Genomic DNA, 13,740 nt, shown 5'->3' with positions numbered 1-13,740 from the left:
TGGATTAGGTGTTTAAACTGGCAAAGGAAGAAAGCAATAATTTGAATTCACTCAATTTCTTAAGCAGCTTTTTTGTCTTTGTTTCTCCTCCCTTGATCTTAAAGTAAATGTCAAATATTTTGAGATGGAAATGTTCATCTTGTTGTAGAATTCTGAGGGTGTGTTCAAAGCCTTCAAAAGATACCTAGTCTTGACATATATTTTTTTTTCTTTAATCCAAAAAGACTTCAATTTCCTCTGACACTTATCTCACCTTGACCTGTTCCTTATGCTTGTGCATGTAACTGTGAGTTTGCATCTTTTCTGCTTCTGGGCTGAGATTAATTACAAGAAACTCAAAAAACCACAAGACTTTTAAAATTCAAGCAGCATCTCATTTCTAGTTAAGTGAATGAAGTGTTTACTGTTGTTCCCAGAAGAACAGTAATATAATCTGTTTTTCATAGTATTGGACTCTATCTGTTTTTAATCAACTAGAACACTTTAAATTTACCAGACTGCAGGCATTTTTAAGGCCCTGCCTGTTCTTAGTGGTCCATCTGAGTCTGACTTCACCATGGATTAAGTACAAATTTCAAACCCAGCCTCCTTTTCCTATGCTTCTTCCTCCAGCTGTGCTGCCTAAGGTGTGATTTTTGGGAATAGTAAGAGAGAATATTTACAGAAAAGATCAGGCTAAAGGAGGGCAAGACTGGGAAAGAAAGGAGGCATTTAGAGTTCAAACTGTACAATAGTATTAACCTGTATCCACCTTGCGTGGGCAGGAAACAGTGGTCTGATTTGCACAGTGTTCTAATGACCTTCTTCAGCCTTTACGGAGAAGTGCAATGCAGTTGTCATAAACTCAATGCAGTAAAATTAATATTTATCTTTCTCTTGTGTTATAGTAGTTTTTTTCAGATGCTAATGACTTCAATTCATACCAGTTTTTCCTAAACTTGCCAGAGTACTGCATATAAACATTGCCCAGAGGGCCACTTGCTTGTTCTAGGAGAATAAATTTAGAGTTTAAAAGTTCACCTGCATGTTGTTTAGGCAAACAAAACCATAATTTCAGAAGGAAGTGTCTAGAACTATGTTATATAAAAGAGGTGAGTTCACAGATTACTGCATTTTCCAGAGCAATTCACATTTGGGTTAAGGCTGAACATTCAGTTATAGTTGGAAGGAGAAATAGGAGTAGGAACAGAGGCAGGGAATTCTGTACGTGGTAGATTTGGCACAGGAGAGAGAGTTTAAACATAGAGAGGAGTATGTGTTTATCACTTCAACAATGCCTGTAATGTTATGCTGCTGTGGGGAGTTCATAGAATAATGGAATATACAGAGTTGAAAGGGACCCACAAGGATCATGAAGTCCAACTCTTGGCCCTCACACAAGACCATCAAAAAACCAGACTGAGACTGCTGTCCAAATGCTTCTTGAGCTCCGGCTGGCTCAGTGCTGTGCCCACTGCCCTGGGGAGCCTGTCCCAGTGCCCGACCACGCTCTGGGTGCAGAACCTTTCCCTAACCCTCAGCCTGACCCTCCCCTGTCCCAGCTCCATGCCGTTCCCTCGGGTCCTGTCGCTGTCCCCAGAGAGCAGAGCTCAGCGCCTGCCCCTCCGCTCCCCTGGTGAGGGAGCTGCAGGCCGCCATGAGGCCTCCCCTCAGCCTGCTCTGCTCTGGGCTAAGCAAACCAAGGGACCTCAGCTGCTTCTCATATGTCTTGCCCTCTAGACTCTCACCACCTCTGTAGCCCTTCTTTGGACACTCACTAATAGTTTTATGCCTTTTTTATATTGTGGTGCCCCAGACTACAAATTGCTCTTGAGATGAGGCTGCTGCAGAGCAGGACAATCCCTTTCCTCGACCAGCCAGCGATGCCATGCCAGATGCACCTCAGGATGCAGTCGGCCCTTTTGGCTGCCACAGCACACCGCTGACTTGTGTTCAAGTTGCAGTCAGCCAGAACCCCCAGATCCCCTAAAATTGAGCCCTGGGGAACCCCACTAGTGATTGCCCACCAGCCTGATGTAACCTCACTTATTATAACCCATTAAGCCCAAGTCTTCTTCATTAAGCCCAAGCTTCTGTCCAGTCAAAAAGCAGAGCATCAACTTCTAAAGAGTTTGTCTAGCACAGTGCATCTATTAAAAGATGTATGTGAATTTGTTGTTTGAATACATTTTTCATGTGTATCCCTTCAAACTACCTATAATGCTGCATTTTTTTTTTTTACTTCTGAAGTAGTAAGTTCTGGACCCATTGTGGTTCTTTACCTGAATCTCATGTTGGGGAAACATGGGGCTCAAGAAATGACTGCAGTACTGTTCTGTGAAATTCCCAAGTTACACTGTGGTGTTTTGCTTGTTAGATTTCCTACTGTTTTGTATTGTATTTCTATCTCTTGTCTTCATAAAAACGAAGTGTATAGTCTCCGATAACTCTGAACTTGTAGATCCAGACCTTTTCCATAGACCACATGAGTTCTTCATTTTACCTACACAATAGTATTGATAAGGCTTTCTGTATTTATTCATAATTTTTTATTTATTTTTTTTTTTGTTTAAGGTCTTGGTACCCCTGGTTCTGCTACAGCAATTCCTTATGGAGTTAACCAGAAGAGGCCAGGAACCATTGAGTGCACTTGTGAACTTTGGGGTGACGTATCTAGAAGACTATTCTGCAGACTATATCATTCAACAAGGAGGATGGGTAAGAAAACAGTTTAATTTCCATATTTTTGTTCAAAGCTTATTTCTAAGTGTAATACTGGTCTTAATAGTAGAAAAGCTATTTGTACTTAAAGCAGAAAGCTAAGAGGAATTGCTCGTGCTAAGCCTGTGGGAGAAGGGATGCCTCAAAAGGGAGAAAAAATTCAGGAGGTCAGGACCATATACTTGGAAAGAGATGCTGGGCAGTAATGTATTTTACCTCTCTGCCCCAAGGCATAATTGACTTTTACCTGTTCATTACTAATGTTGGTATTGAAGACCTATGTGATCGGACCCCACATTTTCTCCAGCTGGTCTGTTTCAGTTCTTGCATGTCTGGTGTTTTGGACTGTTGTTGAAATAGCAGATGTCCTCAGGAGTAAAATAATAACTATTTTTCATACACTTTGTTAATATGCTAATGGTTGAGCTTTTGTTTGAATGCTCTTTCCTGTTAATATACATACAGAATTACATGTACATGCAAAGACTGGTAGTAAAAGAGATACAGTGCCTGAGAGGGTCATCTTTTTAATCTTGTCTTCATGCTACAGTTACTGCTGGAAATGTTATTTTTTTTCTCCTCTTAAATTTCAAAGGGTTTTTAGCAGATGAGTAATTGGGGAGCATGTAGTACAGAAAGGTCAGTAGGTTCTTATTTATTATTATTTATTATTTAATAGCTAATGCATATTGGATTTTATATAGGACCAAGCAAAATTGCTTTGTGCTGCATTTCCTTATGGAAGTCTTAAATTCATGATAACCAATAGTCCTGAGTCATGGCATACTGAGCAAGATACATCAAAAAAAGTATCAGTTAATTCACAGGTGATGAGCTGGGTCTTGAAGGTAGAGCTGTGGTAAAGGATGCTGATCTTTAGATTACTGTGTTTGGGAAGGATACCAGATTTGAATGGGATTAATCTGGGATTAGGGAAATGCAAGTTGATTTATTGTAAAAAGAAAAGCTATTCAGTAAAACCTGGTGATTAAAAAGTGCTAGTAGGAAAAATCTCATTCAAAGGACTTCTCAGATTTCAGGACGTTACCTGAATTTTTCTTTAGCAGTAGTTCCAGAATTTCTGTACTTCTGCACCTACCTAAATCCTTTCACTTCCTGGCAATTGTGGATAATGGTTTTCAAAACCTCGGGGGGAAGGGGGGAGGGTTGTTTGTCTTTAATGGACTGAAACATTGAACAGCATGCATCCAAATGACCTTAGGTTACTTGATAAATGCATTTCCATTTCAAAGTCTTTGCATCACAGGCAAGGCCCTTACTTACAACTTTAAGAGGGGGTGGATGATAGAGCTGTTTTGCCTTATTTTTTTTTCTTTTTTCAAAACCTCAGAAAAGACTGTGGTCTGTTTTCTGTCCCCTATTTGAGGCCTGCTATAAACATACTTAATACAGCGCAAAGCCTCTGAAAACAAGCGGCTTTTCAGCATGGCCTCCGAGGGAGGGGGGTGTGCTTTGTGTTTGTGTGACTGTGCATGTACGTACAGGTCTGGGTAGTCAGTGTTTAATGGGCTACGAACTTGTCTGTATACATCCACTCAGGCATAAAATCAGACTGACATAAGCGGTACAGCAAACAAGCCAGAGCTATTTTTGAAACAGCAGAAGAGGCGAGGAAAGAGGCAAGGTGACAAAAATCCTTTCCAACTGAGTTAGTGTAGCTGCGCTAACCCTTTGTGAGTTGCTGTGGGGCTGGGGTTGGGGGACCTGCTTTGCTTGTGGTGCTACTGGGAATGGTATCCTGGGGACAGCAATGCTGAGAGCAGGGAGGGGAAGATATTCGTGTTTTCGGGATGGGTTTGGGAGAGCCACATGGCAGGCTGTTAGCTATCACCCAAGTGTTTTGCATTTTTTAAGATAAGCATCTGCCACAGGAGTGCGGTGTGCCAGATCAAGCTATCAGTAATGCTTTGTTAGAGCCACGGGTGATCTATAAACCTAGGAGTCTCCAGTGAATTACACTGTTAGGACAGTAAGAGATTGGGGTTTTATGTTGTTCCAGAGTGGTGTGCAGATAAGTTTTTCCTGCAGCTGGCAAGAGCTCTTTATTTAGAACTGAAAAGATACCGTAACAGCTTATCTGGTGTTCTGTGGATCAGCAGCAGAGGAGAGCTTTATGGGAGCCTGTTTTTCAGTGCTAGACCTGAATAAAACCTGTAGCCTTTAAGGCTCTGTCTATTCCCTTGGCACTGTATGATTTGGGATCCTCCTTGGTGCTCGGATTGAAACCTACCTTTGCGAGAAGAAAAGTAGTCAGTTGGAAGAGCAGGGGCTAGATGAGCCCTTCCTCTGCCCGAACTGCTGTTCTGTGGAGTCAACGCTGCATGGTGTTGCATCATGCAGCGGGACCACTTGCTGCGTAACGCTGTGCTGCTGCTGTACAGCACGTAGGGCTCCGGAGATTCTGCCTCTCTGCAAGGTTTCAAACTAATTTGTGGGCTTGGGTGTCTTGTAGGGCTGGGAAAGCATCTGATAGAGGACAGTAGACAACAACAATTAGAAGCAAAATTGCTAGCTCAAGGGAATAAAGGTGAAGAAATTGGATAGTGAGGCAACGTATTTTAGGAAATCAGCACAGCTTGTGAGGAATGGGGAATTGGGGATACTAAACTAAAGGTAGCACCTCTAAGGTGCGAAGTAACTTCTGGATTTTTTTTTTAATCTCTTTTCTGTCGAGATGTGGTGATGAGATATGAGTTGAACAATGAATGTTCCCATTCTTCCTTCAGGCACTAAAATTTTAATTCTGTTAGCTGTTAATGGTGGAGTGGGACTGGGTTGTAACAGTTGGTGGGAGAATCACTGTCATATTTGTGCATGTGAAAGTGTGCATCATATTTTGATGCTATCAAAATGCGTGTGTTGGTGCCCTTCCTCTTAGTCTATTGTACTGCTCTAGGGTAAAAGTCTTCCAAGGAGGGATGTCTGCCTTCAGCGCATTACATGCTGTGTTTGGATGCAGCTGGCATGGAAATGGCTGTGTATGAAGAGTTGAAATGACTATTCCATCTAGTTTACAGTCTCATAGGTAGCTGCAAGCTGAGTTTGGAAGACTTTAGGAAAGCAAGGGAATCTTGCTTTCTTCTGGATGGGCTCCCTCTCTCACTAACTGCAGTGATGGGTTTTGCTGCAGCTCTTACATTTACTCTGCTTGACTTTAAATTTGAGAACGATGTCTCACTAGAGCAAAAAGCACGTTTGGCGGTTCACGTGCTCTGAATAGCTACATGTGAGAATGCACATCTCTTCCTTCTGATTCTGTTCTGAACCCAAACAGTCACGCTAGGATCTTGTTTCCGTATTGTTTTGAAGCATCACAAGCCCGTTCCCAGTCAGATTTGGCAGTAATTTCATTCTACTTCCCAAAGGCAATGTTAGGGCTCAACAAACTGACGTGCGGTGTACACGCTCTCCCCTCCCCTCCCCTCTCCTCCTGTCTCCTCCCTTCCCCTCCTCTTACTTCCCCTCCCTTTTCCCTCTGCCTGACTTCTCCAGGGCTGAATGTTGCTGCATCAGAAGCAATTCTTGATCTCCTGGAGAAGTGCACAGTAAGGCCAGTCAGTTGGTAAGGATTTTTTTTTTCCTCTTCCTTTCCCATCCCTCCTCCTAAGTAATTGATTTCTTCTCAAGCTCTGCATATTCTGATTTCATCTGTCTGGGGATGTCTGTAAAAGGGAAAAAGTATAAGATTACTCGGAAGCTAGGTGGTGTTTCTTTTTTTCTCGGATTCACTCTCATGTTACAAGCCCATCTGCTTTTCATATCGTTGAAAGGGGTGAAATAAATGTATGCAGTTAGTGTTTATCAGGAATCAGTAACCTTCCTTCTCTCAGTAGGAGGCTTGTGTTTGTATTTATGACCATAGCTGAAATCGACTCTGCCTTCCCAGGGTTCGTGTCTTATGATGTTCAGAGCTGGATTTGAAATTAACTAGTCATTTGCCCGTGTTGGAGAGGATAAAGTAAACTTCCTTAAAGCATGCTTAGTGTTTACAGTTCCTTATCTCAGCTTCAGAAGGGCTGTTCTTTATCTCCAGTGTTTTGGTTTGGGCTTTTCTGCTCTTTCTGACATTTTCTTTGCTGCTGTTCGTTGAATAATGTACATACTAGAGTCTGTTAACAATCTGGAGAAAAAAGATAAAGAGGCACTTGTCATCCCGGGCAAGCAAGGCAGGCAGTGTGCGCAACTGGAGATTAAAATCTTCTGCAGCAGCCCAGGTGTCTGCCTCCAGAATGACAATGCAAAAATAGACAGACTTGCTACACTGGGGGAAAGATAAGTAAGTTTAATACGGTAGCGGTGCAAGAAAGGGGAATCTAATTAAAGAAGTTCTATAAAGGAGTTTTCCTTTCAAAATAATTATACTTTGTATGTCATGGAAAATGGCAATGAAATATCCACTTTTTTGTATGGAACTTCTTTAGTACAGTAATAGATTATTTATTTTTTTTTTAGGCACTGTGGCTGAAGGAAAAGGAACTTAAATGGTGAATGACTGAGCAACTAGATCTCCTTTCGTTTTGTCCTTCAACAACTTCAGATCAGTCTTTCTAAGGAAATGGTCTCTAAATTAATGAATTTACTTCAATTTTCACTGCTACAACTAAAACCTAATAGGGTGTTGGTTTGGAATTGCCACTCTGCAGGTAGCAGAGGTTATGCCAGAGGACGGGGAATCAATAGGATCATTTCTGAAGGGTGTTCTAGTCACACAGGCATTGAAGGGGTAGGAGCAATGGCTTTAATATCAGCGTGATTTGATTTGGTTCAGATTAACAATGCATTCTTTTTTTCCCATTCTTGTCTTTTAATAGAAAGTTTAAGTCAGACAGTCCTATTTGTGGATTCTGCTGTTTTTTTTCTTGGCTCCACCTATCTCAAGCTTCATAAAGATGAATGCTACAGTGAGTGACTGGGGGATTTTTATTATTTTGGAACTATTTTGGATCTGGGTGTTGCGAGCTGCCCTTCTCTAATAATCCATTTCTCTGAAGGACGAGCACGGTGATGCTGTTAATCTGAATTCAGAAGGGATCCGAAGAGGCATAGCACAGCTCTGAATGCAGAGGCAGGGTGCAGTCTGTCCACCGAGTTGTTGGCAGGGGTGGGGGTGAAGCTGCACCGACGCTGCAGGCACAGCCTTTCCTGCTCAGCCCTCGGCACGGACGGCACTTCAGCGGTTCGGCAGCGTACGGCTACACCTCTGTCACAGCAGAAATCATATGACAGATGTACTCCCAGCTCTGGGGAAATGTGTTACTGCAGGAAACTTGCTTATTTCCTCAGGGGGAGATCTTTTGGGATTCCTGGATGCAGGCCAGTTCATAATTCATTGCCTCCTGTTTTTCAGTCACTAGATTATAAGCACAAAAGTGTTTAATGGGTTCCTAGTACTTTTTTTCATTGCTGTGACAAGGAAAGAAATGTCTGAGTCTCATTTGTCTCTGACAGATTATGTTACAAGGTAAAGTTCACTACTCAAGCCCAAGAAACTTCTAGCTGTGCTGTGTTTTGAATTTCTTATTGTAAATATTGCTCTTCTGGAATGTTCCACTTTCTGTCAGCATTTCCTCCTGTATTTCAGGGTGTTGCCTTGGGGATTTACATGGAACCACAGAAAAGTTTGGGTTGGAAGGGACCTTAAAGACCATCTGGTTCCACCCCCCTGCCATGGGCAGGGACACCTCCCCCAGACCAGGCTGCCCAAGGCCCCATCAACCTGGCCTTGAGCACCTCCAGGGATGGGGCATCCACAGCTTCTCTGGGCAGCCTGTGCCAGGGCCTCACTGCCCTCTGAGTGAAGCATGTCTTCATTATACCTAATCTAATTCTACCCTCTTTTAGTTTAAAGCCACTCTCCCTGTCCTGTCACTGCACTCCCTGACCAAGAGTCCCTCCCCAGCTCTCCTGCAGGCCCCTTTAGGCACTGGCAGGCCGCTGTAAGGTCTCCCCGGAGCCCTCCCTTCTCCAGGCTGAACACCCCCAGCTCCCTCAGCCTGTCCCCAGAGGAGAGGTGCTCCAGCCCTCTGATCAGCCTCGTGGCCTCCTCTGGGCCCACTCCCACAGGTCCCTGTCCTGGTGCTGGGGGCCCCAGGGCTGGACGCAGGGCTCCAGGTGGGGCCAAGCAGAGCAGAGGGGCAGAATCCCCTCCCTGCCCTGCTGGCCTCGCTGCTTTGATGCTGCCCAGGGTACGGTCGGCTTTCTGGGCTGCAAGGGCACATTGACAGCTCATGGTGAGCTTTTCATCCACCAGCACCCCCAGGTCCTTCTCCTCAGGGCTGCTCTCAGTCCATTTTATGTGAGTCTGTTCAGTTGCAAGAGAAAAAAGATTCAGGCAGCATATATTTACTTTTTTTTTTTTTTTTTTACTTTTACTTATTTACTTTTTTTCTGCCAGAAGGTGGCACTCCTCTCTGACTGGTGTACAGAAGTTTTGACTTTTCTAGACAAAATCAAGATCTAGGGTGTATGGCTGGCTCATTTGGCTGTATAGCTTTTTTGCGTGTGTCTGTGTCATTAGATACTAATTTTGAATGAGTTGCCTATTCAAATCATCCCTTGTGTGAACAGCTAGCTGTTACCTGCCTGCTTAAACTTGGGTAAGAACTGAACCAGAGACCAGTCAAGCTTTTCAGAACATTTCAATAAAAACATCACCCACCTTCTGTTTTGGAAGAGCAAACCTTAACATCTAGATAAAACTTAGTCATAGGATTCATTTGGCATCATATTACAGATTGTTCTGGGGATGTGTTAGGAGAGAAACAGAGGATGTGTTCGGCTGGAAGCAGGGAGATGCGCTTCCTTGTCTACTAGCTTGTCTTTCAAGGACCTCAACTCAGCAAGCTAATTGCAGAGATACATCTCTGACGAAAATGTTGATGTCTGGGTTTACAGAGTAACACTATGTTTGTAGGAAAAAAAAGTTGAGTTTTGAGACATTCAGAATTTTAATTTGAATACCTATTTCTACCAGAAACAACTTCACATAAATCCAAATGAAGTTTTTATTCTATTGAATATTTATTTGTTCCATTATGAATAGTTAAAGTTTTTGTTCAATAGCAAAAATAACTGCTTTAGTTAGGAAGTCAGCTTTTCTGTATGAAATTAATAACAAACCCATGCGAAAACTTTGAAATATAGTATAGTTGTCACAAGCATCAGTTTCCAAATCTTGATGTTTTTATTTTTTTTTTATATTATTGCTTTTCATTGTCTTTAAGTCATAATTGAAACTGATGGCTATTAAGTAGCACTCTCTGACTATATGTTAAAAGTTTGTAGTGTTTTGAATTCCCTGATGAGATTTTCAAAGTTCAGGTTACTGATGCTAGCAGGGCTACAGCTGAATCCAAACTGATAGGTTCTGTTTAGAGAAGGAGGTTTCAGATCATTGCTTTGTTACTGGTTTACAGTTGACTAGTGTAGCTCAGCCTGTAGCGTAATGGCCATGGCCTGTCCTGAGGAATAGTCCAGCATGTTTATTGAAGGTGTTTTCTGTCACTTGTAAAACTTTTCCACAGGACTTCTACAACCTTTTGTAGGTTTTGTAGGTTGAAGACAGTAATTGGCTTCTGGAGCTCGGTTTTTAGATCTACAGATGCCACCTCAACAGAATTAGGTTGACCTTCTCCTCAAGACTGCCAAATGTGCTGTGGACCATCCTTGTGTTCTGGCTAAGAAGGGAACTATCCAGTTCTTCCTCTTGTCATGACTTGTGCCAACTCTTCCCTCAAGTGGCCGTGGTTGGAATCAGCAGTGGCAGTGTGGTGCAGTGAGGGACTTATTCTTGCTTCTGTGGGCAATCATCATGTAGGTCTGTAAGAATAATGGGTGAAGAAAAGCACTCCAAATTTGCAAACGTCCCATCCCAAATTTGAAAAAGCACAACTCTATTTATTGGAAATAGATAGTCTACTGCTCTAGACCAGAAAAATCAAAGCAGATAAAGAAATACATAAATTCCTTAGTTACCATTAAATCTAAAAAGTATGGCTTATATAAGACCTCGGGTTATTAAAGATCCTTCCAAATGTGCCATCCTGTCCTGAATTAATCTGTCTGTGGAAGCTTTGCTTCTGGGTCACATCTGTAGATGAATTAAGAGAATTGTCCTAAATGTTGCTCAGGTTTTATTGCAGCTGCTTTAAAAGAAAAGCAAAACAAACAAAATCAAACCTCAACCACATCAGCAGGAAAGCACAGATTTGTTCTCTTCATTTTCTGAATTAACTCTTAATACAGCTCAAGAAAAGTAATCTATTTTAAATAATGCCTATTACCGTTTGGCTTTTCAATTAAAACTTTGTACACTTTCAATGATAAACATGGCAAAATTATGCATTGACACTCGTTATGTTAGCTTTCCCCCTGGTTTTCAACCTTGGGCAGCCTGTTTCTTAAAGCAGGGAGAGCTCTGTCCCTGAGGCACTGAAGTAGAAGCTGTCTGTGAAGACTTGCTACCGAAAGGCTCACCTGGGCTTTATAAGGGTCTGGTTTATAGTGGTGTTGGTGACTGATAACTCTCTTGAGGTCAGTCCAGTCTGCACAGTGTGGGAAAGGAACAATATTGCTTGAGTCTCTTAGGCCCTCCACTCCGCTGAAGGTAGGATGGGTGTGTAGGGTTTGCACATGCATTCATTTGAAATGCTGAAAATTGCCCGTATTCCCCACATACCTTCCCTTCATTCCCTCACCCTCTCCACAACAGTTTGTCATGTTGCCCTCAACATAGGCCGAGATCTTACCTGTATTTTGTGAGAAGTAACTCTCCAATGATAGTGCTCCAGCAAACGGCATCGCATTTGGAAACTGCCCTGATGTGTGGGAATAATTAGAATAGCTAATGCCTGGTCCTTGTGTATCAGTGGTGACTCCCCTCTTTGTTAACCCAATGAGGCTCTGGCATCATGTCATCCTGAGCTAAGATACTTAGTAGCTGTGGTGGTGCTTTGCCTATATCATTTGTTCACTTCATCAAACCGTCTGTGGGTTCCAAAGAACATCCTTGATCTTGTTTTCTTTCCTTTCTCATCAAAAAATGACTGATTTTCATCATGAGAGGAAGGGGAGGTGAGTGGTGGATCAGGAACAGAGCAGAAGCAGGGCTGTGGTGGCTTTACTCAGGTGGGCAGCTGAGCTCCACCACAGCTGCTCTCTCACTCCCCTTCCTCAAAGGGGAAGGGGAGAAAACACGTTAAAAGGGATCAAAGGTTGAGATAAGGGCAGGAAAAGCACTCAGCAATTATTGTCACAGGCAAAACAGACTCAGCGTAGGGAGATCAGTAAAATTTATTGCCTATTACTAACAAGCTAGAGAAGTGAGAAACAAAGGAAAGAAACTAATAACACCTTCCCCCCATCCACCCTCTTCCATCTCCTCCCCCTGAGCAGTGCAGGGGAGCAGGGAAATGGGGGCTGTGGTCAGTCCCTGACAGCTTCGTCTCCACTGCTCCCTCAGGGTCCCTCTCTGCCCCTGCTCCCTGTGGGGTCCCTCCCAACTGAGCCCGTGGGGGCTGCCCACAGGCAGCAGCTCTCCAAGCACTGCTCCCACACAGCTCCGTACCATGGGGTCCATCCCCCAGGAGCAAACTGCCCCAGCACAGGTCCCCCACGGGTGGGCGGCAGCTCCCCCCAGCCCCCCTGCTCCTGCGTGGGCTCCTCTCCACGGGCTGCAGCTCTGGCCCCGGGGCCTGCTCCTGTGGGGGCTCTCCATGGGCCGCAGCCTCCTCCAGGCCACATCCACCTGCTCCACCGGGGGCTTCTCCACAGGCTGCAGCGTGGAGATCTGCTCCATGTGGGACCCATGGGCTGCAGGGGGACAGCCTGCTCCACCAGGGGCCTCTCCACAGGCCACAGGGGAACTGCTGCTGCCTGCCTGGAGCACCTCCTGCCCTCCTGCTGCACTCACCTGGGGGCTGCAGGGCTGCTTCACTCCTCGCTCTCCCAGCTGCTGTTGTGCAGCAGGCTTTTACCCCTTCCTTAAATCTGCTCTCCCAGAGACGCAAATAACATCGCTTACTGACTTGGCTCTGGGCAGTGGCAGGTCCCTTTGGAGCCAGCTGAAACTGGCCCTTAGCTGACATGGGGCAACTGCTGGGCCCTGCTCATAGAGGCCACCCCTGCAGCCCCCCACTACCAAACCCTTGCCACATGAACCCACTACAAGAGGTTAGAGGAACACATACTGAGGCTCATTAGGATGGCTTAAATTTCACCTCAGTCTCTGTAGTGCCTGTGGACTATGGGCAGCTCCCTGCTGCGGGCTGCTGAGTCACTGCTCAAAGGCACTTGACTTTCCACCATCAGCTAGACAGAGACTTCAGGGGAACTTGGCCCTCCGAATACGGGCCTAGCTAGTGCTTTTTTCAGTTTGCTGTTGAGAAGAAGTTTGCTACAACCACTCAGCTCTCAACTCTGTAGGAGTGTGGTTTCACAATATTTCTGTTCGTCATATTTGACTAGTCGTAATAACATCTGTGCCCTTCCAGCAGTATGTTAAGAGGAGGGCTGTTACCAGTTGTGGGGGGTTTCTTCGCCATTCCTTTTTGCTAACATCAGATTACAAATGCAGTCTGGTTTGTCGTGATGTGCTGTGGGCAGGCCAGGAAAGAATCACTGACTGGTTTGTTGAAGGGTAGTGCTGAGCGGAGAGGAGGGGAATATCAGAGGTTCACGAGACTGCAGGTTTTACTCTCGCTTATTTTGTTGTTTAAGTGTGGTGGTTCTGAGTCTGTATCACCTGTGGAAATAAACATAAATAAATTGCTATTATCACAGCTGTTTGTTATTAGCTTGCATTGCAGTAAGAATATTTCTTTCTTAATCAACCTCCAGAGAAAATCTGGATGATCAGAAGAGCAAGCGTGCGATCTCAGAGGCAGCAGGGGCTGCCTTTCCATGCTCAGTGCTAGGCAGTATGCAGAAAGCTAACCCAGTGCCACTGCTCCTGTGCTCAACGCAAGTTCACTGATACAGTGATAGCCTACACTGTGAAAGAGCCAAGTGTTGCTGCCCATA

At 44.2% G+C, this 13,740-nt stretch overlaps 1 protein-coding gene across 2 annotated transcripts in view; it reads left to right on the top strand.

Annotated features, from left to right (window-relative positions):
• The window catches only part of BCL2L13 (BCL2 like 13), a 40,443-nt gene that overhangs the window by 19,752 nt on the left and 6,951 nt on the right, over positions 1-13,740 (top strand). For both annotated transcript variants that reach the window (XM_084294170.1, XM_084294171.1), the window contains exon 6: positions 2,554-2,697. In XM_084294170.1, the coding sequence (XP_084150296.1) occupies positions 2,554-2,697 (144 nt within the window). The remainder of the gene's footprint in view (positions 1-2,553; positions 2,698-13,740) is intronic.

Source organism: Netta rufina (genome assembly GCF_964035555.1).
Source record: "Netta rufina genome assembly, chromosome: 1".
Taxonomy (NCBI): Eukaryota; Metazoa; Chordata; class Aves; order Anseriformes; family Anatidae; genus Netta; species Netta rufina.
Note: the sequence above shows the minus strand (reverse complement) of the source record. Positions and strands in the feature narration are given on the sequence as shown.